Source organism: Perna viridis, chromosome 4, assembly GCF_037379345.1.
Source record: "Perna viridis isolate PV_CMFRI_1.1 ecotype Kerala chromosome 4, ASM3737934v1, whole genome shotgun sequence".
NCBI classification, from domain to species: domain Eukaryota; kingdom Metazoa; phylum Mollusca; class Bivalvia; order Mytilida; family Mytilidae; genus Perna; species Perna viridis.
In genome coordinates, this window is record NC_142448.1 from 29,763,044 (window position 1) to 29,787,835 (window position 24,792).

Sequence of the window (24,792 nt, forward strand, 5' to 3'; positions counted from 1 at the left end):
ATATACAATGGCATATTGCAATTCTCGTTCAAGTTGAGACCTTGTATTAAGTGTAATTAATCTAAGCCTGATCAATATACCCAGGAAATTAAAACTTTTCTAATGGAATATTTACATGCAAACCTTTCAAATTTAACCCACATATAAAGCTGCATAAGAATAAATTTTGATATCTTTTTGAATGACACAAATCTGAAAATAAATAGAAGGAAAATTCTGAAACAAAATCTCGCAATATTCATATCTATTCCTAAACTAAAATCAATTAAAAATATCCTCACACTTATTATTATTTTTTCCCAGAATTTGATCTTTAAAAATAAGCTTGGATTAAATTTAAAGTCATTTAAAAATTATACAATTATACCATAATGTTATCAATACCCTCAGCACTTATCCTTGATTAGCAAGTCTTATTTTATTAAATCTACTTTTTAAACAAAAAGATAATTGAATAAAGAATTAAGACACTGGTATTACGTGACACCTCAATAACCTCCCACATCTTGTTTCTCACTATAATAACCATATAGTACAGAGATACTGGTACAGGTAGTCAATTGATAAAACTATCGTAAAGGATTGTGACACTGCCACTACGTGATCAGTCAACCAATAGCATTACGTTACTATAGAGTCTAAGTGATATGGCTGATAAAGTGTAGAGAACTTTGTTAGATGTACTCAAAAGTTTAGGATGCATTGAAATTTTGTGTGAAAAGCGCGAAGTCAGTATATTTAAGGCTATATGTTTGTGTTGAGGGCAGTTTGAGTTTGATAACTGTCATAGGATTACCGGGTACTATTTGTTTAGCACCCTTTTTCAACTTGGATAATCACTAATAAGTGTTATTTGACATAGGATAATATTATAAAAGTAAGAACAACTGACAATAGTACAAGGTAAAATTTAGTGCATTTATTTAAAATTTTAAATGATTTTAAGCAAAAAACAATGTACTTTGAGCTAATCATAAGTGAAAATGTGTCCTTGTACATAAAAATGCATTGAAAATTCTTGAGGAAACAATTCCTGTACTATTGTGAATCAACGGTAAGTTCCTGCAATTGTTACTAAAAAACAGAATTTCTTACTATCTACAAGGAGTAAATATAGATTTCACCATTCATGTAACAACAGAAAATGGTGGACTCCAATGTATCAAACCAGACAATCTATCTAACACTACAACAGTTAAATGATGCAGAAGCAAAGCAGAGACTTCCAACAGTTATATACCTATCTATGCTAGTTACAATAGGAATATTGGGTAACACAATAATACTCCTTGTGTATGGGACCAGATACAAAAAAACTAATTTCCGATGTTACATTTTATGTCTGGCCATCTTAGATCTGACAGCTTGTTTTATTTCTATTCCATCTGAGATTGTAGACAATGCTTTTCCATATATGTACTATAGTGAAGTGTTTTGTAAATTTTCCCGATTCATTGGCGATGTTGCTAAACTTGGTTCTGCATTAGTTTTAACAGTTATGGCAGCTGGAAGATACCGGAGGATCTGTTTCCCCTTCAGTGAGGAAATGTCTCTTAAAATGGCTAAAATGTGTTGTGTAATGGCCATATCTGTTTCAATCTTTCTGTCTTGGCCAACAGCTATTATACAAGGACAGCATTTGAAAAGTTTTCCAGGAAATATAACTGGATATGATTGTTCAACTGATGATGACATTCGCACGACAAAGTATCCATTTATTCAAGCAACATTCCTTTTTGTAATTTTTGTAACAGTATTTTGTCTCTTGATATATCTTTATGGAAGGATAATATGGGAGTTACGGGATCATTTCAGAATGAACCGACTTCTTCGAATTGAAAATGGCAATGGTAAGAAGCAAGCCAAACATACTGTGACAAAAATATTTTTATCTATTACTATTGCATATGTTGTAAGTTATATTCCACATTTGACTCTGAATGCTATTACTACATTTATCCAGGGGGATATTTTCCCACCAAGCCCTCTAGTCTTAGGAACTTTACCTTTACTTTTTAGGTCATATTTTGTAAACAATGTCGTCAATATATTTGTCTACTATGTTGGTGACGCTAGATTCCGCAAGCATTGTCGTAAACTTGGAAGGATTATCATAAGTTTGATTTGTAAACGAAAATTTGATAAAGAATTGAATAATGATTCAACAGAGATGATGTCTTTAGCCTGACCAATTTAAAATATGATTTTAATATTAACATTTTACCTAAAAAACTTGTTAAACACTGATAAGCCCGGTGTAAAAACTATGTGAGATATTAAATACAAATTTTTAAATGCTCCTTTTTCTCTTTGATAAGAAATATTTTAAACAAAAAATCTATTTTCTAACTACTTTAAGTACAGAAAGATTACTGACTAACTTTTAGAGGTTCAGTCTGGTCTCTTTCTATGTTTTGTACTAATACCATATGATTTTAAACAAGTAATGGCCAGTATAAACCTAAATCATTTCCTGAATATTAATTATAATAATTGTGAAAAGTGGAAATGCTGTTTTAAACCAGGCAATTTAACCTTACATTTTTTTATTTATAACTGTCAGATTAGCAAACAATACTCTGACATTAAATAAAAAATGCACTTCAGTTGCCCTTTATGATGTTAAATATCTGACATTACAAAACATGGGTCTTTAATCATCCACAGGTATTTTACTCTATTAAAGTGCATTAAAAAGTTGAAAAAGTGAATTTCAATACTCATAAAACTAAAGATATACTTAACCTGTAAAAGCTTAAACAGATAGAGATAGGCACTTTGGTAGACCCTCACTTTTCCTGCACATTTTGCAGAATTTGTAATTTATTTTTACCTGAAAGGTACACATAACAAGGTTTATCTGATATGCATATTTGTGGTTAACATGTTCTATCCTCAATTTCAAAAGAAAAGCTTACCATAGAAAAAAAATCAGACAGGCTTAACAAGTAAATGTATTAAATTATGTAATACAATATACAGGTAATTATAGGATGGTAATATTTCTGAGTGTGGAGGTTGACAACAGCATGACGACCTTTCCTTGTTAATATTGTTACTCCCTATTCCAAAAATCCAATTATTTTTCAATTATTTCTTTTTTTTAACTTTTTTAAAATGCAATTTGTTGTGCTTCAGATTGGGTGTACATTTCCTGAAACATGTTGTAAAGGAGAACATCGTAAAAATTATTCTTAAATCATCATATTGTTTCCTGTTCTCATCAGTGGTAATGAAATAAAATACTTTTTTTTCATAGCATGTCATAACTAAATCTTCAGGATGATTGTCAGATTGGTGGTGTCAAAGAACTTGGGATGATACATAATATAGTGCTATTATATACATTTGAAAAAATTTCAGCAGATGATTGTTTTCAATTTTTGACATAGTTATTTGATATAACTTATTAGAGAATCTGTCTTCTCACCCAATTAATTATGGTATTTCTGCAATCCCAAGTATGATTTTAAAAATTCAAAATAGAGGCAGCCTAGCATTAAAGGTTACAATAGCACAATTACGTCTCCTCAGTATTCTGAAATCCATTATTTCAAGATAAAGGTTAAAAATTCGCTGAAATAACCACGAAATTGAATGGCTCATTACTCTGCATGTCCAGCACTTGTGATCCTGCCAAATCCCGTAGCAATATTACTCCACATAAGTTAGGTCATAGAAAGCAGTACCATATTGTTCCTAAAAATCACGAGAATTTCAAGCAAATTTTCTGCTGAGAGTAGGGTGCAGAAAAAAAATCTTAAAATTCAACAAAGATTCATCGAAGATTTTTATGCCCAATTTTGAAGTTCATATAGGCTGACATATCGTTTCTTCTAGCAACAGTTTGTTTTAAAACCGACTGATTTGTTCTATAGGTTACAATAGTGCAATTATGTCTCCTCGGTATTCAGCCAAATCTTTACCCCAACATACAGCCCAGTGGAAAATACAGAAAAGTTCACAATTGGTGGATAATAAAAAAGATATTTTCATGAAAAAATAGTATGAACAGTAAGGAACCAAAAGTATCGAATTTGAAAGCTAGCAGCCCATATATGTTTATTTTATGGAGCACTTAAGGCTTAGGGTGGCTACTGAAAAATTGATGTTTAAAAAAGTATCCTTCTTTTTGAACCTTAATTTACGGGCAGAAACGCCGAATGACATGGTGGTTTTTATTTCAAAAAGCTATATGGGTGTATTTTAACAACATTGCCTTAGATTAGAGAAATTTCACCCGGATCTATTTTTAGATTTTAGTGGAAGTGAGGACCCCTCATACTGAAATTGCATTGTGAATAATTGCGCTCTTCTATTCTATAAATATATTTGATAGAGATAATTTCCCCTTACCTGAAGTTCTTCTATGATATAACAAACAAATAAAAACATTCCAGATATTGTTTTGGGAGTAATGTAAACTTTTACATTTTAATGTTTGCCTAGTTTAAACCTTTTCTGTAAAATTACACTTAATATTTCCTAAAATCTTTAATTCTTTCACCCTTTTAATTCCTATAACATTTTTTTAACATCTTGTGAATATGTTATGGACAATATTCTGAAACCCTCACTTATATATTGTCAATAATGTTTAAATATGGAAAAGGAGTTTTGTATCTTTCTAGTTATTTAAGTAAATTGACCACAATTTTTACAATGCTTGTTTTTACTATTACTGGTAATAAGCCATATGCTAAATGGCTATTGTGATCAAACTGTAGAAAACATAAATAATAATATTTGTGATATATTATGTTGGTCTTGTTATTGTTGTTATAATTTTGTCAAATAAATGCTTTAAAATTCTATTTGTAAAAGTAAACGAAGACTTTGAGAGTCTCACGTAACAATACATAGTCTACATACTCATAGTCCCACACAGGTTGCAAATGAAAGCAGTAATATTGTACCAAACCATAACAAATCTAACCAGAATTATTATAGCATAAATATTTACGATAAAAATGGCAACTTGGATTTAACATAAATTAAAAAAAAAAAAAACTGTTTACAAACATAATTTTATATCAAAAACCAATTTGATTTGGCATCTAACTAAAATATCTGTAACTGCTATACCAAAATTAAGAAGATGTTTGCTTCCATATCTACAACATTTACATGAAGTCACTTACAGCAAGTAATATAGTTAACTTCAGGGGGCAGAGTTGTCTTCGTTTGATACAATCACTTGATGAATTTGTATGGAAATTTAACTGGACAATTGAGAAGGGGATCTCAACTTTGTATCATTATAAAGATTTAAATAGACATGAAATATGATAGTTTAAATCTCCCTTTTAATTGTCCAGGTAAGTTTACCTGGTAATGGTCATTCTATTGAAGGAAGATCTAGTCTATCCCTTGAATATCATAATCGTATTTGCTATAATTTGAAAAGAACTTAATAACAAAAAAAATAACTTCATATTTTTCGAAGTCAAAGATCAGTAATATTCATGAAGCAGAATGTGTTAGGTACACCCCATTCACTAATTCAATATAATAAAAGCATGGGAAAGTCCCCAAAAACAGGAAGTTGGTAATGGACAGCAACCAATATCTCTTTCATCTATATAAAGACATATACCAATTTGAAAATCATCTAGTGATACTCCATACTTTTCTGACTTTCTCTATCATTCCACATTGCAAAAATGATAGCTCCATAAGACAGTAAATTAGAATTGACCACTAACCAAAATAGCTTACGACATTTAACTGTGATAAAATTCAGACTGACAGAATGAAGGATGGACAGAAAGACAAGGTGATACCAATATACTACTCTATTACCCACTCACAAACAAGGTATTAGTTCCAGAAGTGGATTTATATTTATAATATTTCACCATGTGTTGTGAATGTTACCTAGCGATAACATACATGTATATTAGCAGTATCTAGTGATCAAATTCAGCAAAATACAGAGAAATCTAATAAAGTATTTAATAGAATTCATGGTAAATATTTACCTACGAAAATTGCACATGTATTGAATACCCATAAATTCCATGAATAAATCTGCAGATCAGTAAACAATACAGAATTACCACCAGGGGTGCACGGTTGCAAACTTTCCATGTTCAATTTCTCTTTAGTATACTATGTGAATTGATATTCAATTACAGAATTTATCCTGGTGTTTTATTAAGGTAGATGTTACCATTGGGTATGCAATGCCATAGAATGTTTGTTTGTAGGATTCAAGTGGAATTATGGTACATGTATATAAAAGTCAATCCATTGGGTAATTTTCACCTGAAAAGTAAAGTCAATGCCAAATATCATTGAAGACAGCATTGATAACTAGGTCTGAGTCATGTAAGAATGTGAATGTCTGTTGTCAATATTCATGTCACCAAATTGCTGCTTAATAAGAAAATAAAAAGCTTCCCTGACAGGAGCGTGATAAAATGGCAACCCCATTGAACCCTGTATGTTGAGGATCAATATCTAGACATACCATTTATGTTTGATACATTCTTAGAATGGTGGATTGGCTAAGTATTTTAACAGATAAATTCTCTAGGATAATTAATTGGTATCATAAAACATTGTTTTGTTTTTAATAACTCAGAACCCATCTAAATCATAAAAAAAACTGTGTGCAAGGTAACAGACCACTTTGGACCCCTTTATCTCTGAAACAGTTAAAGGTGGAGCCAATTTGTGCACTAGTGGAATAGAGTAACTTAAATTAATGAGGGTTTTGAATTTTGTATCTTCTCATTATTACTTACTTTTTATTGTCTAAATAAGAAATAAACTCAACCAATCAACCTTTAAAGGTCAACATATGTGTACTTTTACTGACATATAGATAAGGTCAACATATGTGTACTTTTACTGACATATAGATAAGGACAACATATGTGTACTTTTACTGACATATAGATAAGGTCAACATATGTGTACTTTTACTGACATATAGATAAGGACAACATATGTGTACTTTTACTGACATATAGATAAGGACAACATATGTGTACTTTTACGGACATATAGATAAGGACAACATATGTGTACTTTTACTGACAAATAGATATTAATAAGGACATTCACTGAAGATGAAAAAGCAACTTAAATAACTAAACAATCTTGCTTCAAACAAATATAGATTTATGATTGGCTGAAAATTATCTGATCAACTCAAAATAAAATAGAATTTTTAAAGTATTTTTAAAAATTATATTTTACCAAATATAGGCACAGCATCAATACAATCAGAGGCCATCTATGTTCACAGCAATGGAATCTATTCATGTATCACATGCTGATAAAATAGACAATGGTTTAATTTTCTGTGGCTGCAAATTTCTATGAACAGAAAGGGCAAATCTAATAGATGTAATTATTCTGTAATGTAGCGATACCTTATAACTAAAGAAATGTATGGCAACAGTACATTAGCTGGTACATTATTGCACAGTTATTCTATTATAAACATAAATATTAGAATACAAATCATTTATCAAAAGAAATTGTTCCAAGAAAAACTGTTACATGTATCACAGTATGTATTTTGTTATAAATATAAAATCAATCCTCCTTATATAAAGAATCAATTATTTATGCAGATCTAATCTCTTTAAACTACAGAGAACACATAAAGGAAGTGACAGTGCATTTATGGCACAACATTAGGATGGTACAATTTCAGGATACAAATTGTACAAATTATGACATCATGGTAATATTTGTACACTACTTGTATAACATGTAAGAGTCTTTTTGGATCAAAGGAAGCGGGGCAAAAAGGGGGTGAGAAAGGTTTCCATTTTATATGTAACAAAGTACTAAATCTATGCAAATATGTCATACCATAGTAGGTATGGATAAAGAATTTTAGGTGAGAGAGTGTAAATAGAATTAAAGGCCAAGCAAGCTAGACAAAACAGGTGGCAGATCTAGTGTATGCCCCCCCCCCCACCCCCCCCCCCCAGGAATAAAAATATTTGTTACTGCATAAAAATATATATATATATATATATCAAACAAATTAAGGTAGCATTTGTGAAAAATCGAAATTTCTGAATTTTATGCAGGAACAAATATTTTTATTACTTAGGGGGGGGGGCATACACTAGATCTGCCACCTTATAAATCTGCATCTGCATAAGGCTATGATTCATCAATTAAGCATGTTATATTGTTGTACCAAGTTTTCAAGTCACCATCCTAACAAAGTGGGAGTGTAAAAATTAATGAGATGATCTCTGGAATTTTCTGACAAATCGAACAAACTTTCTAACCGAACACTCTGTTACCATGAGAATATAACTTCAAATATTGTCAACTAAGAAATGAATGTGCTGCACTCAAAATTATAACCGTATATGCTGTACATGTCAGTAGTCACAGCCATTGTAATTCAGTACCTAACTTTAATAAAAAGAAAAAAGTCAGACAATATGCTACATGTTAGCACCTGGGGAAGACAAAACATCATACAGCAAGCAAACACAGCCATCAATTATAAATCATAGGCCAAAGTCATTCTACAGTCTTGTTTGGTTTTTCAGTCTCAAGGGAAATTATAAAATAGCAAAATAGCTTAATCATGTAACTGGGGAATAAAATAGATTTTATCACTTCAATGGAAATAAACAGTCAAATGTTTACTTCTAACTACGTATTATCAATTTTATATCTGTCAGAAAGAAGCTATTCGCTTTCATGCATTGTCATTGTAGAATGCAGACTTAAAATTAAATTAGAAGTTTGTTCATTACCACAAATTGTGTTTAGTCTGACTTTATAGTTAATGTTCACCGATTAATTTGCCTGTACTTATGTAGTTAAAGCTGCCATGCAAAATCACTTATCCTTACATAACATTAATGTACATGACATATACTAACACTGTGTTGTATATACTCATTTTCACATTTCAGGACAATAATAGATGCTTGGATAATACTAGAATACCAGTTGATAATTTCCCTTTTCCTGCCAATAAGTCACAGACACTTTCATTCTTTTACAGCCATTCTATTTAAATCTCAATATAAAAAAAATCATGCATCAAAAGGAGGGGGCATTATGTGAAACATACAGACAGACAGACAGAAACATGTACCGACAGAGAGCAAACTGAACCATCAACTGGGTTTAACAGTCCATGCATTTTCAGAGGCTCCTTTAAGAGTTATCTTGATTTGTGATTTATTAAACTGAATGGTTAAGCCAACTGCATTCCAAAAATTTTCTGGTCAGCATCTAAAATAAAAAAAATATTCTGTCCCACCTTTTGTCCATAGAAAAAAAAAACTTCTACATAAAATTCTCTTGTATTAATCATAAGGAAAAAATCTGGCCTGCATGAAAATCCCAGGACCCTTCAGACTCAATGCCTTGTGCCTTAAACACTTTAAACAAAAGCCTATAGACTCCTTTGTATTTCTGTATCATCTAAAAATTCAGACTGCTGTTCAAATTAACTTAAAGTGACCTATGGGATCTAAGATGAGCTTATTACATGAGATATTCAGCTGACAATTGAGATGCAGGCTAACTGCAATATCTAATGACAACAATCATTCACACCAGTCATAATTCTACTTCAGAATCACAAACACTCCTAAAAGGCACTAAAGGAACAATCAGAAACTCTATCATTATCCATTATCTTCATTTACTGAAGTATAATTATGAAGTCAAATATGCTTTAATGTGTGTTTAGTGTTTAATAAAATAAATCAAGAACAGAATGAGGTAATACAACTGGGTAATTACATAATACCTGGGTAATTACAATACACCTGGGTAGTTACAATACACCAGGGAAATGACATAATACCTGTTCTTCCCAAATCATCAGTGTTTAATTAAATAAGATCTAAATTATTAAAGTGTGAGTTAAAGTAGCATCACCTTACAGTTCTTGTTCTACATCAAACAGTAAACATCTTGAATGCTATTGTAGTATAAAGAAGGTGCTATCCTTAAAGCCAGCAAAAGATTTTTCTTTTATAATGTTTTACATTTTTACCTATTACAGAAACATTTGCATTGCAACTCGTACCTTAAATCATCCGCTTCACACTGTCAAGCGAGAGAACTGCACCTTGAATCACCTCATCCATTGGTCTGAATTTTATATGGTTTGGAAATTATATGGACATTTTTGCTCCTTTAACAATGCTAGAAGTTGAAAGCTGATATCAGCCCCAGACAGATAACAGATTATTGGCCATCGCCAATGACAACATAAACAATATCTGTCCATCAGGAAGGCATGGGAAAGGAAAGTAATGCTCCAATTAAAAATCAAATAATTTGTCTATAAATGAAGAAATTACATTCAAATATGACCTAAAAAGTCATCCAGTATTTTTTTTGTAATAATTTAAAAATGTGACAAGTTTGTGACATTGCTTTGTTCCATATGACCCTTTTCATCAACCCTTGGCCAATATCAGCTATCAAGCTAAGCTGTTGGCTTAATATGGGAGCCTTGTGCTCATACATGGGTCAATACAGGAAATACAATGAAATAAGTACTTCATTGGAAATGTTGTATGTGACCAACAGAATGTAAGCACCAGGACCAAAGTAATTGTAGCAAAAATAAGAGAAACCAATAGTCTCATTGTGTTTTATCAGAACACTATATAAATATCACATAAATAAATTATTGTAACTAACAGTTCATCACTTGGTTAATTCCATTTACAACTAATATCCAAAACTAATCATTGATAAAAACAATAAGTGTCCCTAGGAAACATAGATCATAAAGAAACAATGGGATTGTATTTACAGCATCAGAAATGGTGGCCAATAACGAAAGAACTTAAATTAGATTACAAATCAATATACAATCATTAAAACCTTAAACCATTGTCAGTTCAACCGAAGGTCATTTTAGAACTAAAAAAAGGCACAATGTCCTATGTCATCCGGAAATTGTTCATTCTGGTACATGTATGTTGAACAAATCAAAAACAGTGGCATGATCAATACCAGAGAGTAAAGGTAAAGTAAACATGCATCAGATATTTCCTAACGGTGAAGGGCATAATATAATTATATCCAATTTAATGAGGAGGTATATTGAATCATCTAGCCCATCCATCTGTCATTCCCCCTGTCCAAAAATTTATCTCAACTAAGTATGTTCTTATTTTAAATGTGATAAGTGGCTTTATATAGAAGGGGCATACCTCATCAGCAGTTTTAGTTGCTGTACAATTTCAACTTCCTGTTTTGAAGGAGTTAGCCATATTTTACTAAACAAAATTACAGAGAAATTTTCCATCTCAAAAATCTCTGCTGTCTCTGAATAGATAGGCTTCAAATTCAGTTGGGCATAACTTGTAAGCCATTTTTGTTGCTCTTCTATATAAACTTTCTGTTTTGTCATATTTAAGTATGAGTGTGGGTGTACCTAGCACAGCAACACATGCAATATGTCATTTTGACAACCCCGTGGAGTAGAAATCTTTTCTGGACCAGATAAGGATGGCAGCACATTAATTTATAAAAAAAAAAAACAAGAAAAAAATACTCAAATTGTGGTTTATATCATTTATTGCGATTTAAGTTGATAATGCAAGTCAATTTTTTGCAATTTTGAAAAAAAAAACTTCTGCAATGCTGGTATAAGAAATTCTGTTATACAAGTTATGATTATTGCAGTTTTCTGACACACACATTTTTTTTTGCAATATCAATATTGCAATAATTTATGAATTTGCTACATAAATCATTACCTGATGCAGTTTACAACAACATGATTCCACCATTTTAATTTAATTACAATGTATTACTACAACTTGTGCAGAATTAATAAAAGTTTTCCATCAAATTTGTGTTCATATACGCCAAAAAATATAAATAATTCATTGAGTTATACTTAAAAACATTAGGAGAAATAAACATTTTAAAATGAGCTATAGAAACCAGATAAATGTAACTGTGTTAAAGGTTTATGACAGCCTGAGGAAATCTTCCACTGATGTATTTTGCTGTATGTTTTCCAAACAGCAAAATAGTCTAAAAAAATCACTGATCAAGTATAATAACAAAGCTTCTCAACTAGAAGGCTAACTCTAGGCAATAGCCAAAAAATAGTCAAAAGAAGGGAAGTCTGATAACACTAAAACAGAAAAATGTTTAATTTAAAAATCTGGTTTTGTTCTGGATAGAAACCTAATAATGATGAGGTTGTCACATTTTTGTAAATGAATCTATTCATGATGATATTGTCACACTTGTAAAAAAAATAGTAATGATGAGATTGTCACAATTGTAAAAAAAATAGTAATGATGAGATTGTCACAATTGTAAAAAAAATAGTAATGATGAGATTGTCACAACTGTAAATAAACCTAGTAATGAAGAGGTTGTCAGATTTGTAAATTAATCTAGTCATGATGAGGTTGTCACATTTGTAATAAACTTAGTCATGATGAGGTTGTCACAATTGTAAATAAACTTAGTAATGATGAGGTTGTTACAAATATAAATAAACCTAGACATGATGAAGTTGTCACAGCTGCAAATAAACCTAATCATGATAAGGTTGTCAGAACTGCAAATAAACCTAGTCCTGAAGAGGTTTTCACAAATTTAAATAAATCTAAAATGATGAGGTTGTCACATTTGTAAATTAACCTATTAATGAGGAGGTAGTCATATTTGTAAATAAACCTAGTGATAACAGTTATATTTAGATTGTTACACTTTATCACTAAATGGCTGAAGAAAGAATGAGTAAGTGACATTGTCACATTTAAAAGTTGCAGATATGTATGCCTTTATTTACTTCAGTAATGTTATGGTCATCAAACAGTTCAGTGCCCATTTGGAGAAATTATAAGTCATAGGCTATGTACCAATATTTTGAACAACAAATCATTACATTGAATATAGAATTATTTTGTTTTTAAAAAGTGTATAAAATAATCTTAAATGGGTTAAGTTTTGGCATCATTTAATTAAAATATAGACAAAAAAACTAATCCCCTTTTATCATAAGGCATAACTACACCCCCCCACTTTTGTAGAGGTTAGATATCAAATTTTCCAACTCATCTACTAAAACACAAAATAATTCATAATCAGATAACATCTTGTTAATAATAGAAAGGTCATTGACATTGGTTTCATAAACTGAAACATTAAAAAAATAAAATAAGGTTAATGTATTAATAAAGAACTGAGAAAGTCCCTTATGGACAAAATTCCATGGGAATAGTTTATTTCCTTATTATTTCTAAATTTAATCTTATTGTCCCATGGTATACAATTTTCACCTGCTCTATTAAGATATTTGGCAGCTTTCACATATAATTATCCATCTCATTCATCACACAAGAGCTTAAACTGATTGACTTGCTGAAGAACATGTAACACCTACAAGAGCCAATGTTTCTCTAGCATTGGTCAAAATCATGATAAAAATATATAGACTTTTTATTGTAATCAACCCATTAAGCACAGCTTTGTGACATAGAAACCAAAAAATCACTCTCATTATTCAGAAACATGATAATTTGATTGTTTGTTTTATAGCATCATTCGCCACCCTAAAATTGTTTCAGTCGATGTTGGACTACATCATTTCCCTTAATGATTTTATTATCAGCATTAATGCCAATGTTTTATTCCTAACTCACACCTCAGTCAACTAGTATTTATGGAAGCATCATGATAATGCCTTCCATTTTGGTAAATTTAGTTAATCCCTGAAGGCTGATAGATAATGATTCATCCTTGCTGTGCCTGATAGTTCATTAACTAAGTATAAGACCAGAAAATTACACAGGTTTAGTAAGCCTAAGTCACTGACTCCTACTCCACGATATAAACCCTCTATAATTTTATCATCACATTCACTTCACATGGTTATTATGCAGTTCAAAAAAAAGCTTGATGCCCTAAAGACCCTGAATAGCTATCTCACTAAAAAAAATTATATATCTTAAACCATATAATTTGATCAAACAGAATATTTTTTTTTCACAAGGAACCAACCCAATCTCAACAGACTTATGTAGGCTTATATAAGAATCAATTCAACATTTGTTCCTTTTTTATGGTTCTTCAAGATATCAGCTAAATATAAAAAAAACATAATATTTAACAATTCAAGGGCAATAACTCTAATAATGAGTCATCTATAGTTTAAAGCTAATAGATGCCCATAAAGATAATTTCATCAATTGGATATTTTTCTTTCTGTTATGGAATTCAAGATACTAACAAAAACTTGTCATTTTTACTGTTTAAAAGTTAACAATCTTTTAAGGTCTCATCCAAAAACTTTCACCCATTGTAGAATTGAGTTGGCCTGACCACATAAATCATTCCTTCAATGAAAGTTTATCTAATATATCTTTCAAGGTATCACATAAAAACTGTAAAATAAAATGCTATGTAGGTAGCAGCTTGATATGACAGCAGAGGTCAAACAAAGAATTTGATACAGCTCTAAACTTAGTGGTTAAATGGTTATATAGAATAAAAGTGGTCAAATTAAATCTAAACTTTATAATTTTGCAATATGACTAACAAAATAAGCAATGATTTTCAAAAACGATTAATGTGGAAGGCTTAAAATCTCTTTAATATATAAATACCTTATTTTTATGTATGGCATCTTGATATACTACATGTATCTCATAGAGATCAATGCACTTTAACTCTTTTAAGGAAAATTCTTGTTTTTAGCCTTTTTTTTATTCCGTTCTAATAAAGTCAAGGTCACAATCCCCCCCCCCCCCAAAAAAAAAAGAAAGATGCCAAGCTTCCTTTGGGGTATGCAACTTTGTTGTAAATTTCATTAAGATCCAACAACAGATATTCAAGTTATTGTACAAAACCAGTGTCTACAGACGACAAAATGGACATCACACCAATGCCACATCATTACAAAACTGTAAAACTGTTGTGTTTGCATAAAAAAGATACTTTCCATGTCAAGGTAATACTCCAATAAGGAGCACAACCATGGTAAAAAAGTGATAAACATATGACCAATATTTCATGCAACACATATGCTGCATCTATTCAAAAATATGAAGAAACTAGTCTTATAAGAACTGAAATAAATCATGGAGACTCCATTTTATCATTGTTTTAGCACAGACTGGCCATTAATGTTGCATTGTATTATCCTGATCAAAAGCAAGGGGTTAAATAAAGACATATATTCAACATTTTTTTCCTCTAAGTTCTTGTTTTTGCGATAAACATGAAGTAATGAAATTCACCCCAACAATCAATTTATAGCTATAATGACCGTTTTGCTTTCACATGGCATGAGGCATTATTAACATTTCAGGAAACATAATTGTCCAAGCAATAGTATAAATATTGCTGCAAAAGCACTATTTTACCCTAATTACTAAATCACTTCCTGCTTTGCTGATAACTATCAATGGGGGGATTTAAGGAGGTAGACCTAAGGTAAGGCACATAACTCTTGAAACTAGTGATATGTTTGTATCATATTCAATTTCCCCAAAGCCTATTAAGCTTTCATTTGAAACAGAATGAAATCAATCCAAGTTACTTTGATGCTTACATGAGATTGATGTAAAATGCTGAACATAAACATTCCAATAACTTGCAAGAGTTGAGTCCCTTACCCTCGGTCTACCTCCTTAAGAATGTTATTTTCATGTACATTGTTGTTGAACCATAATTGCCCATTAACACTATGAAATGGTAAACCTGAATGTATCTGGTATTAACCAACCAGATTTATAAATTGATATCTACACAGCATGCATGTACAAGTACTGGAAAAAAGGCAATTTCTATATTCAACCCTGATAAAAACTCATTATCAGAGCCCATGAATTCTATTATCAACCACATATTGATGGACAAACAGACCGTATCAAGGACAAATTGACCACATTGATCAATTTTAAAATTGATAACCATATTGTAATCAAATCCTTAAAGAGCCTATTGGAAGTTTTACAAGGGCTAATTAAGTTATCATATATAGTGACTGTTGACCTCTAGCAGTAATGTTTGCCAAAGAAGATTCAATACAATTAGGTCAACTCCATTTAAAGACTAACTTTTCCCATTGGACAAACAGACTTTTAAAATACATGTACTGCACAAGAATGCTTATATACACCATACCTATTCTCATTATATTATTACAGAATCAACATAAAGTTGAAACAGGAAAACAATGACATCAAAGTGCCAAAAAAAAATATGAACTGGTGATCAGTAGAAATCAGAAGACTTTCACTCATAGTTAACTAATTTTGTGCTGTAAATTAAATTTTAAAATTCTATTCTTTTACATGATTTTCTTAAAGCTCTCACCACAAAAAATAAAACAAAATGTAAAGTATGATATGAACACAGAGGTCAAACCCAAAACAGTAGGGGCAGGTGTAAATGCATAATTCAAGCTTGAAACAGCCATGAATTTTATTTGCTATTCAATATTTACAAGAATAAGAATATGACTAGAATCAAAGTGGCCCAATTTTAGCCACTTATTACTGAATGGTTCCAAATCAATACCTGCCTACCTTTGGGGTATGGCACTCTGTAGTACATTTTCAGAGATCCATTCATTAACAGTAAAGTTAATATATGGACATCAAGTAAATGTTATTGGCTCTAATATGGCTTTTTCCTTATTGGTTCAAGTCACAAGCATCAAAATCATTCCTTTGGTACAGTTTCATGAAGATTCATACATTTTTATTCAAGTTCTTGTTCACATAGCAATTTTCAAGGGATGATAATGACAAAGAAAGCATGGTACCATTGCGGTCTTATAAAAAATGACATTCGTTATTTTGAAGAATTTTATCGAATAACATGTTAATAAGAATCAATTGCATGGTTGGCAATTTAAATTTTTGAACCCATCTAAAGGTATTTTATTATGATTTTCACAGAATTAACATATTAACATATTAAAATGGAAATAACTTGATTCATTGTTTTTGAAGATTTGTTATCTAAATCTGATGGTTTCAACTTTCTGTCATCTAGTAGGTGACAATCAAATATTGGCAACAAAAAAAATCTGGAAGTTCAGCAGTGGGATGATTCCAATACATGTACGTCAAAATCCAAAAACATGGAATATATGTGAACATAAGAAACAAAGACATCCTACATAATTTAACTAACCAAATAAAATATATTACACATAAAACCTGAAGATAAAGGAAACAAGACGTCATACCAAAAAAATAAACCATTAGCAATATGAACTCCCACAAAAAAAGGGGGGAGTGACATCAGGCGCTTCAGAAAGAAGGGTAAGCTTGTCCTGTTCCACCAGTGACACTCCCCATATTGCAAGTGTGTATAATCTGGTAATAATCTACCAATAACAAGCAGCTTGGCAACACATGTCAAACATTATTCATACTAGGGAGAAATCATTCATTTCAACTAAGTATCATGATGTAGATATTAACAGTATTTTGGAATCAATGTAGAAGCAATTAAATCAAAACCACAAAATACATAACATTGTTATAGACTAATCAAGGGAACTAAGGTTATAGTGGTAATCAAAGAGTAATCAAGGGAACCAAGGTTATAGTGGTAATCAAAGAGTAATCAAGGGAACCAAGGTTATAGTGGTAATCAAAGAGTAACCAAGGGAACCAAGGTTATAGTGGTAATCAAAGAGTAATCAAGGGAACCAAGGTTATAGTGGTAATCAAAGAGTAATCAAGGGAACTAAGGTTATAGTGGTAATCAAAGAGTAATCAAGGGAACCAAGGTTATAGTGGTAATCAAAGAGTAATCAAGGGAACTAAGGTTATAGTGGTAATCAAAGAGTAATCAAGGGAACCAAGGTTACAGCGGTAATCAAAAGAATGTAATCCAGGGACAAAGACCAGACATGGAAAACCAACATACACTACAAAGAACATAAAGTAACTAAAATCATACATACAAAGTAATAAAAGCAAATGAGCAACTCAGACTCCACTAAAAACTCGGAGCACGGACCAGGTGCACCAGTAGGGTAAGCGTCCTCTGCTTTAAACTTCCAAATGCTTGTGACCAGAAGTTTTAAAGAATATGTTTTAATCAAATTGAACAAAAGTTGTGACAGACAGCAAAGACAGCAAGAACTTTTGCTCAAACATACCCAGAGGCATTTAAATAAACAAGCTTGGTCTAAATACCATTAATTATAAATAATAAGTAATACTGGAGCCATAGTTCCATTAGCTAGGAGCCATTATTTACCATCTGGATTCATTAAGGTTTTGTATGCTGCCAAAAAAGATGGTATAGACAAGACATAACAATATATAAATATATCCTTTGTTTAGAATGGCATTGGACATATATGATTATATGTAGCAAGAAAAAGAAAATACAGTAAAACAAAACTATACCAGGATTGATCCTGTGATTCGGTTTTATGTCAAGACCTTGTGATGAGAAGATACAGTTTTACAAATACAAGGCAAGTTTATACAGATTTTAAAAGAAAACTTTTGGGTTACTAAATATTTGTTAAAGTTTATACAATATATTTCTTCATTCAATGTACAGGAAGTAATGACACACTTATCTTAGCCATTGCATGCAAAGTTGTATTTAAGATCTCTGATAAAATATCCATATACATTGTAGTATATACACAATTAAAAACTGCTTTTTGCACTTAATTACATAGATTTTCTGTGACATATAAAATAAAGAGAGACTTGTATCAAGTTTAATATAAGTTTAAAGCATAGACTTGGTCCAGATCTACAAAATGGCATCTTGTTTTCATTTGGGTTAAAATATCTTTTCAATATTTCTTTTTTTTTTTTCACTTCAGGAACTTTTTTCTTCAAAAAGTACAAAATGTACAACACAAATATTCCATACTCAAAATTTTAGACATTTTTGTTATATATCTATAGACTGTGGTGTAAATGGTGGAACTGACGAGACACCTACCCTGACTAACAAAAAGCATTAATTTCAATGCAATTTAACTCTCTGTTTACAAAGGCATATTGAACAATAAATGATTAAAGTTTTTAACTTCCAATAATATAATTGCAATTTAAACAGGTCAATTATTTAAAAGGTAGGTACATAACTATTGTCATCATTTTGTAAGCCTACCATGATTAACTTAATGCAGTGTATAAAACTGATACAGTAATAAGCATAGATATATACTTGTCGTGTTAATAAAACATTAATTTGAGATGAAATTCTAGAAAATAATAACTAAAATCAATAACCATTTTTCAAAGAGATAATGCAACCAAATAGCAATACTTTCCAGTTGTCATAATAGTTTCTATTTAAAACTGAGTATTTCAATTTTAATTGCTTTTTTGACAAGTGAATTTCAGAAATCATGTGAAATGAATTCTACTGCATCAAGACATTGACATAAACTTTCTAGAATTCAGCCAAGTTTTTTCATTAGTGTATAAAATTAAGATCAAAACACAATGGCAAGTCTGATGACTTCTAGCATTCATCAAAGCTTGCTAACAAATAACCAGGAAGTAAAAAATATTCTTCTAGAAACAACTCTCCATTGATTTGACAGGGCATAGATTCTAGCAACCAGAATCATTTACATCCCCAAAAAAGCTTAGGATTGGATATGTTATTAATATAACAAACAGCTATGCTACAACTCATCCTGCAAATTACAATCAATGAATACCAGTATACATGTATACTCAATATGACTCAACCTTTATAATAAGATGTGTTGATGTTACAAATTTGCTGTAAGGCTTTTAGAATTTCTCATGGATGAAAGTTCAAAACTCTGCAAAATAAAAAAGAACATTCTTATTTATCATAGATTCTACCAAAACATAGTAAAAGCCATCAAACATGCTTCTTTATATAAAATCTACCTTAAAAATAGCAAAGCTCACTAAAGGATGACTTTATAGTCAAAATATAGGCAATGTTATCAAACAAAAAAATGGATACAAAACTTTTGCAGTTTCAGCCTCATCCATACATTGTTTTATTGCAAGTCAATACACTGTTATTGTCTATATCTGATAAGTGAGTCTTATACAGACATACAGACAGGCATATGGCAGTATACCAGAAAACTTTATCATCTCAAGTGCCAAGAGCCAATGTATGTAGCTCTAAAAGTTCATTTTTACTGTATATTATCTCTTGTAGGCAGCATTTGTATAAATAGGTGATGCCTCTAACTACAAATCTAATTAAAATAGACCTATCAATCGTTCCATTCAGTCACTGAATAAACAATTGATAGGTCTTAATCTCATTAGACTGTCCAACTTCCTGTGTTTTAGATGTAACAATGAAGATATCAAAAACAAGAAGACAGGATGTACTTGTACTGTGAAACAGGGAAGTCTTATTGAATTACTGTGAAAGTACCATTGTTCGTGGGGTACCAATTTTCATGGTTTTCGTGGGTAGGCAAAACCACAAAATTTGATTCCCAACCACAAAGAGATTCCCATTGATATGTATACTGAAAACCTCAAAACCACTAATTCAAGAATCCAGGACTCGTGTTTCTTCCCTAATCCATGAAAATTAGTATCCACAAATAGACGTACTTTTATAGTATGTTATTTTGACATTCACTAATTCAAAACTGAATACTTATTTAAATCATACTTCTTGTTAAGGTTTTGATAATGATTGCTGAAATAATAACTAAAACATATGTAAGAGAAATATATTCCCTTATCATTTTTTAGCCATTCTCTTACAGGGGCTTGACCCTACACATTCTCTTTGCAAATATCAATTAAATATGGTTCAACTCAATACTCAATTTCTGTAATCCTAAAAAAAGATAAAAGCTAAAATTTTAGCCTGAAGATATTGTGTAATTAAGTCAGACACTCTAAGGAGACATTTCTCTTTATTCATATATAAAGTGCAGTTAAAAACCTTAAAAAGGTTTATGGCATATGAAACATATACTTGGTTTCCTTAAATGGACAATTTCAAGACTCTAGAATACCAGCCAATCTTACATCCTTCACTAGATAATTGCATTATTGGAACCTGCGTTGCATTAGTGAGCAAGTAAATGACACTACTTTTAAGAATTTAAGTAGACTTTTATGAAAGTACAGCTATGACACGTGCTATAACAGCTTTGGTAAGTTTTATCTGTCTTTTTACACATACTAAAAGAAGCTTAGAGTATTAGTTATGGAATATTTCATTAACTCAAGTACATTATCTTAAATGTTCTTATTGGTACTATCTAGTACAGTTCTCATTCAAAAAAAAGTAAATTCATCTATTTTTTTTCAAAATGCTTGGAAACAAAGTTTTATTGATTTATAGAATAATTCCAAATCTATGAATCATCTTTCTGTCATCTTACTCCCATGGCTTACATCAGATATGCAGTATATCATTTCTTTTCCCATTGGAAATACTTCATTTGACACATTTTTCATAAAAATTCCCAAAGCACAGATTAAGTACCATATAAAGTGAGCTTATCTGTTAAAGGGTTGTCTTACTCTGCTTAATCAGTCCAAGACATAATAGAAAATGTGACAAATAAGAAAAATATCATTAGGTTTAATATTTATAGAGGACTTGACTAAAATTGTCTATTAGTGATATATATTTTTGAAATCATTCAGAAAAGTATGTTTCTGGCTACAACTCAAGTTTTTAACTAGTGGGAGCTGTTTTAGATTCTAGTTTACAAGATTTGTCTCCCATTACACTTTTCATCATAAGCGCATAACAATTAAAAACAGAAGGAATATATTACTTGAAAAAAATGTCTTAAAACTTTCAATTTGAGGTCAGAGATAAAGGTCACAAGACAGTTCACACTGTCACATAGTGGTACAGTCAAACCACTATATTAGAAGATCTTTCTGGTTCCGAGGGAGTGCATATACAGTAAACTTATTAATTTTCATTATTTTTGCAGTGTACAAAAATCTGTGAAAAATTGTATCATGAAATTGGTTATAACAATATATAACCCTAATCATTTTTTAAAACTGCGAAAGTTGATATTCACAAATATGTTCACTTGACAGAATCCACATAAAATTAGCAGTCCTGAAAATTAATATGTTTACAGTAACAACAATGAACTGAAAGGTAAAAACCCCAGGCAGTAGTCAAGAGAACAATCAAAAGAAGGCAAGTCAACATAAGAAATGGCAATATTCAGGTAATAAAGAGATTCATGGAGTACAGCATATGACAGCAGCATCACTAGGACACAATATTAGTTTTTGACACAATATGGACACAACATCTGATTTGGATATAGTATTGCAGACAATTTGAAATTCGATTACAATTTTTTTTTCAAATTGTATCGAAAAAAAGTCAGATTTTTTGGTGTAGCCCCTTTGATCCTTTTTAACTCAAAAAATGTAAGAGATATCTGAAATTTGATTAAAAACTGCAGGCAGAAATTTTCATACAGAATCCATTAAAACATAATTTTCAAAATCGGACCAAAGATAATAATGTTGATTTTTTTTCAACTCGAAAATTGTACAAGATATCTGAGATCTAATTAAAAATTGCAGTTAGGAATCCATTTAAAAATTTTTGAAATCGGACAAAAATAAAAAAAATTTGGGGTTAGGCCTCTTTTACCCCTTATAACTTTAGAACTGAAAGAGATATCTGAAATCTGATCAATAGATGCAGGATGGGATTTTCATTTTTTTAAATTCTGAAATCAGACCAACAATAAAAACATTAAAGACAAGCCTTTCCTGTATAAAAATTTAAAACAGAATTTCAAAAGGGACAGATTGACATATGAATCATAAAAATCAGATCAACAATAAGCTTTTCCTACCAATTTTAATGATAATACCCATTTAGCCCCTTATATCCAAAAAGGGTGGGGCAAAAACCTATAGAGCTCTCTGCTCTGTCCCTGGGAACAATGTTTAAAATTTCAAAAAGATTGGATGAGTCTTACCCAAGTTATTGTAAATAAACTAAAGTTAATAGATGCCAAAGACAATGACAACACGATGATACCATTATACGAAAAAAAAATTGAGGTTATATAAAAACCAGACAGTTGGTAACAACTGCAATTGTCCTGAATTGGTACAGACATTACGAATGGAAATAGTTGGTTAAACCAGATTTACAGCACGCTAAACTTCCATTTCCATTATTGTCACATAAGGCAGATGGTATTCATATTATGGTTAATTTTACACAGTATGTACCATGACAAAGAATCTAAAATATCAGTTGGAGAGTCAGCATGTGCTAATAAGGTTTATGTTTTACACGTGCTGCTCCATAAACAACAATTGGACAACACAGACCCAAATGGTTCTGACTTCATTTAAATAAAGATCCACATGACTTGCCGAAATGATTTTTTTTAGAAGTTCAGGACTATCATAAGATTGAAAATGATAAACAGAACAGTGAACTGTATAGAAATGTCTACTATTTAATAAAGTGTGTTCAAGTCAGTTCTAGACTTCCACTTCAGTCAGTGGTTCATCAAACTCATAAAAACAAGAAAACTGTTCTATCAAGATATCACTTTTTGTTGTTTTTTTTTAATTGTCTGAAACACAAAACTGGAATCAATTTCTAAAGATAATATCAAGAAGAACATGTATATGAAGTTTCATGATGACGAGATACCTTCTCAAAAGGAAAAAAACTTTCTGCATATAAAACATAGATAAGAGATGTGATTATACCTGTTAACCCTCCAACATATTAAGGAAGACTCCCAAATAGAGTGTGTCCTCTGCATGGAAGGCTTAAAACTCCCACTTTGAAAGATTTCTCACACATTATATAGCTTTCACTGAATATTTTTTAAATCCCCCATCAAAAGACCATTTGGAGATGAACAAGTGCATATACATTCCCTGAAATGTGCATCCTTTCATGAAAAATTCCTTGAATAAAATTAATGTTACAGTTGGATAGGTTCCAACAGCCATCATTTCTACAACTTCTGTCCAAACTTAATTTCCTGACGATATGCACAACTCCATATGGTAATCTAACAATCCTGCGATTCGTTGAAGAGAAGTTGCAGACACGTGTGAGACCAAGTTTTGCTGAAAAATGTCTATTAAAGTTCAACAGCAATCATTTCTACAATCTTTGTCCAAACATAAATTCCTGTCAGTATGCACATCTCCGTATGGTTACATTACATCCCACTAAGTTTCATAACAATGCTGCAAGCTGCTTAGAAAAAAAGTTTGGACAGACAGACAGACAGGGTGAAACTGTGGGGGTATAAATATATTGCAAGTTGTACAGTAAACAGGAAGTAGATTAACAAAAAACCTTGAAGGAGGAGCCATGGTATAAGTCATCATGCAAAAGTAGTATTTCATATATCAAAGCATTCCCTTCAATAAAAGCTGACTGTTACAGAAAAGTGTTATGGATGAACTCACTGACAGAAAAGGCGATTGCAATATAGTCCCCACTCACTAGAATGGGGATCTTTAACTTGAAAATGATTAGAAATGACACCTTTATTTGTTTACTCAAATTTGGGAAATGTTTCAAATGTAAAACTAAATTTTGGAAAATGAAGGCATTCTAACTATTTCCCTGTACCTGTGTATAATCTTATTTTTGGGCCAGCTGCAGCCCACCCTTTATGTAATGTGAGGATTTCCTCATCCTTCACTGTAGACACATTGGTGGCCTTGAGCTGAATTTGTTTCATCCATGTGGAGTTGTTGTCACTTTGACATATTCACCATATCCATTCTCATTATATCTCTGACCTGATCTGCCTAAAGACCAATGGAAACTAGTATACCATGTACAACATTGGAAATAATGTATAGAACTAAC

At 31.1% G+C, this 24,792-nt stretch overlaps 2 protein-coding genes across 3 annotated transcripts in view; one reads left to right on the top strand and one right to left on the bottom strand.

Annotated features, from left to right (window-relative positions):
• Window positions 1-24,792, bottom strand: part of LOC148619681 (p53 and DNA damage-regulated protein 1-like) — a 41,198-nt gene that overhangs the window by 8,356 nt on the left and 8,050 nt on the right. The gene's annotated exons all lie outside the window — the stretch shown is intronic.
• LOC148619682 (neuropeptide FF receptor 2-like) lies at window positions 551-4,541 on the top strand. Its single transcript, XM_088579839.1, has one exon. The coding sequence runs from the start codon at window positions 1,145-1,147 to the stop codon at window positions 2,186-2,188; it is 1,044 nt and encodes a 347-aa protein (XP_088435965.1). The 5' UTR covers window positions 551-1,144; the 3' UTR covers window positions 2,189-4,541.

What these genes read in the sequence shown, in the direction of transcription:
- LOC148619682 (XM_088579839.1), top strand. Translation starts at nt 1,145, where the DNA reads ATGGTGGACTCCAATGTATCAAACCAGACAATCTATCTAACACTACAA.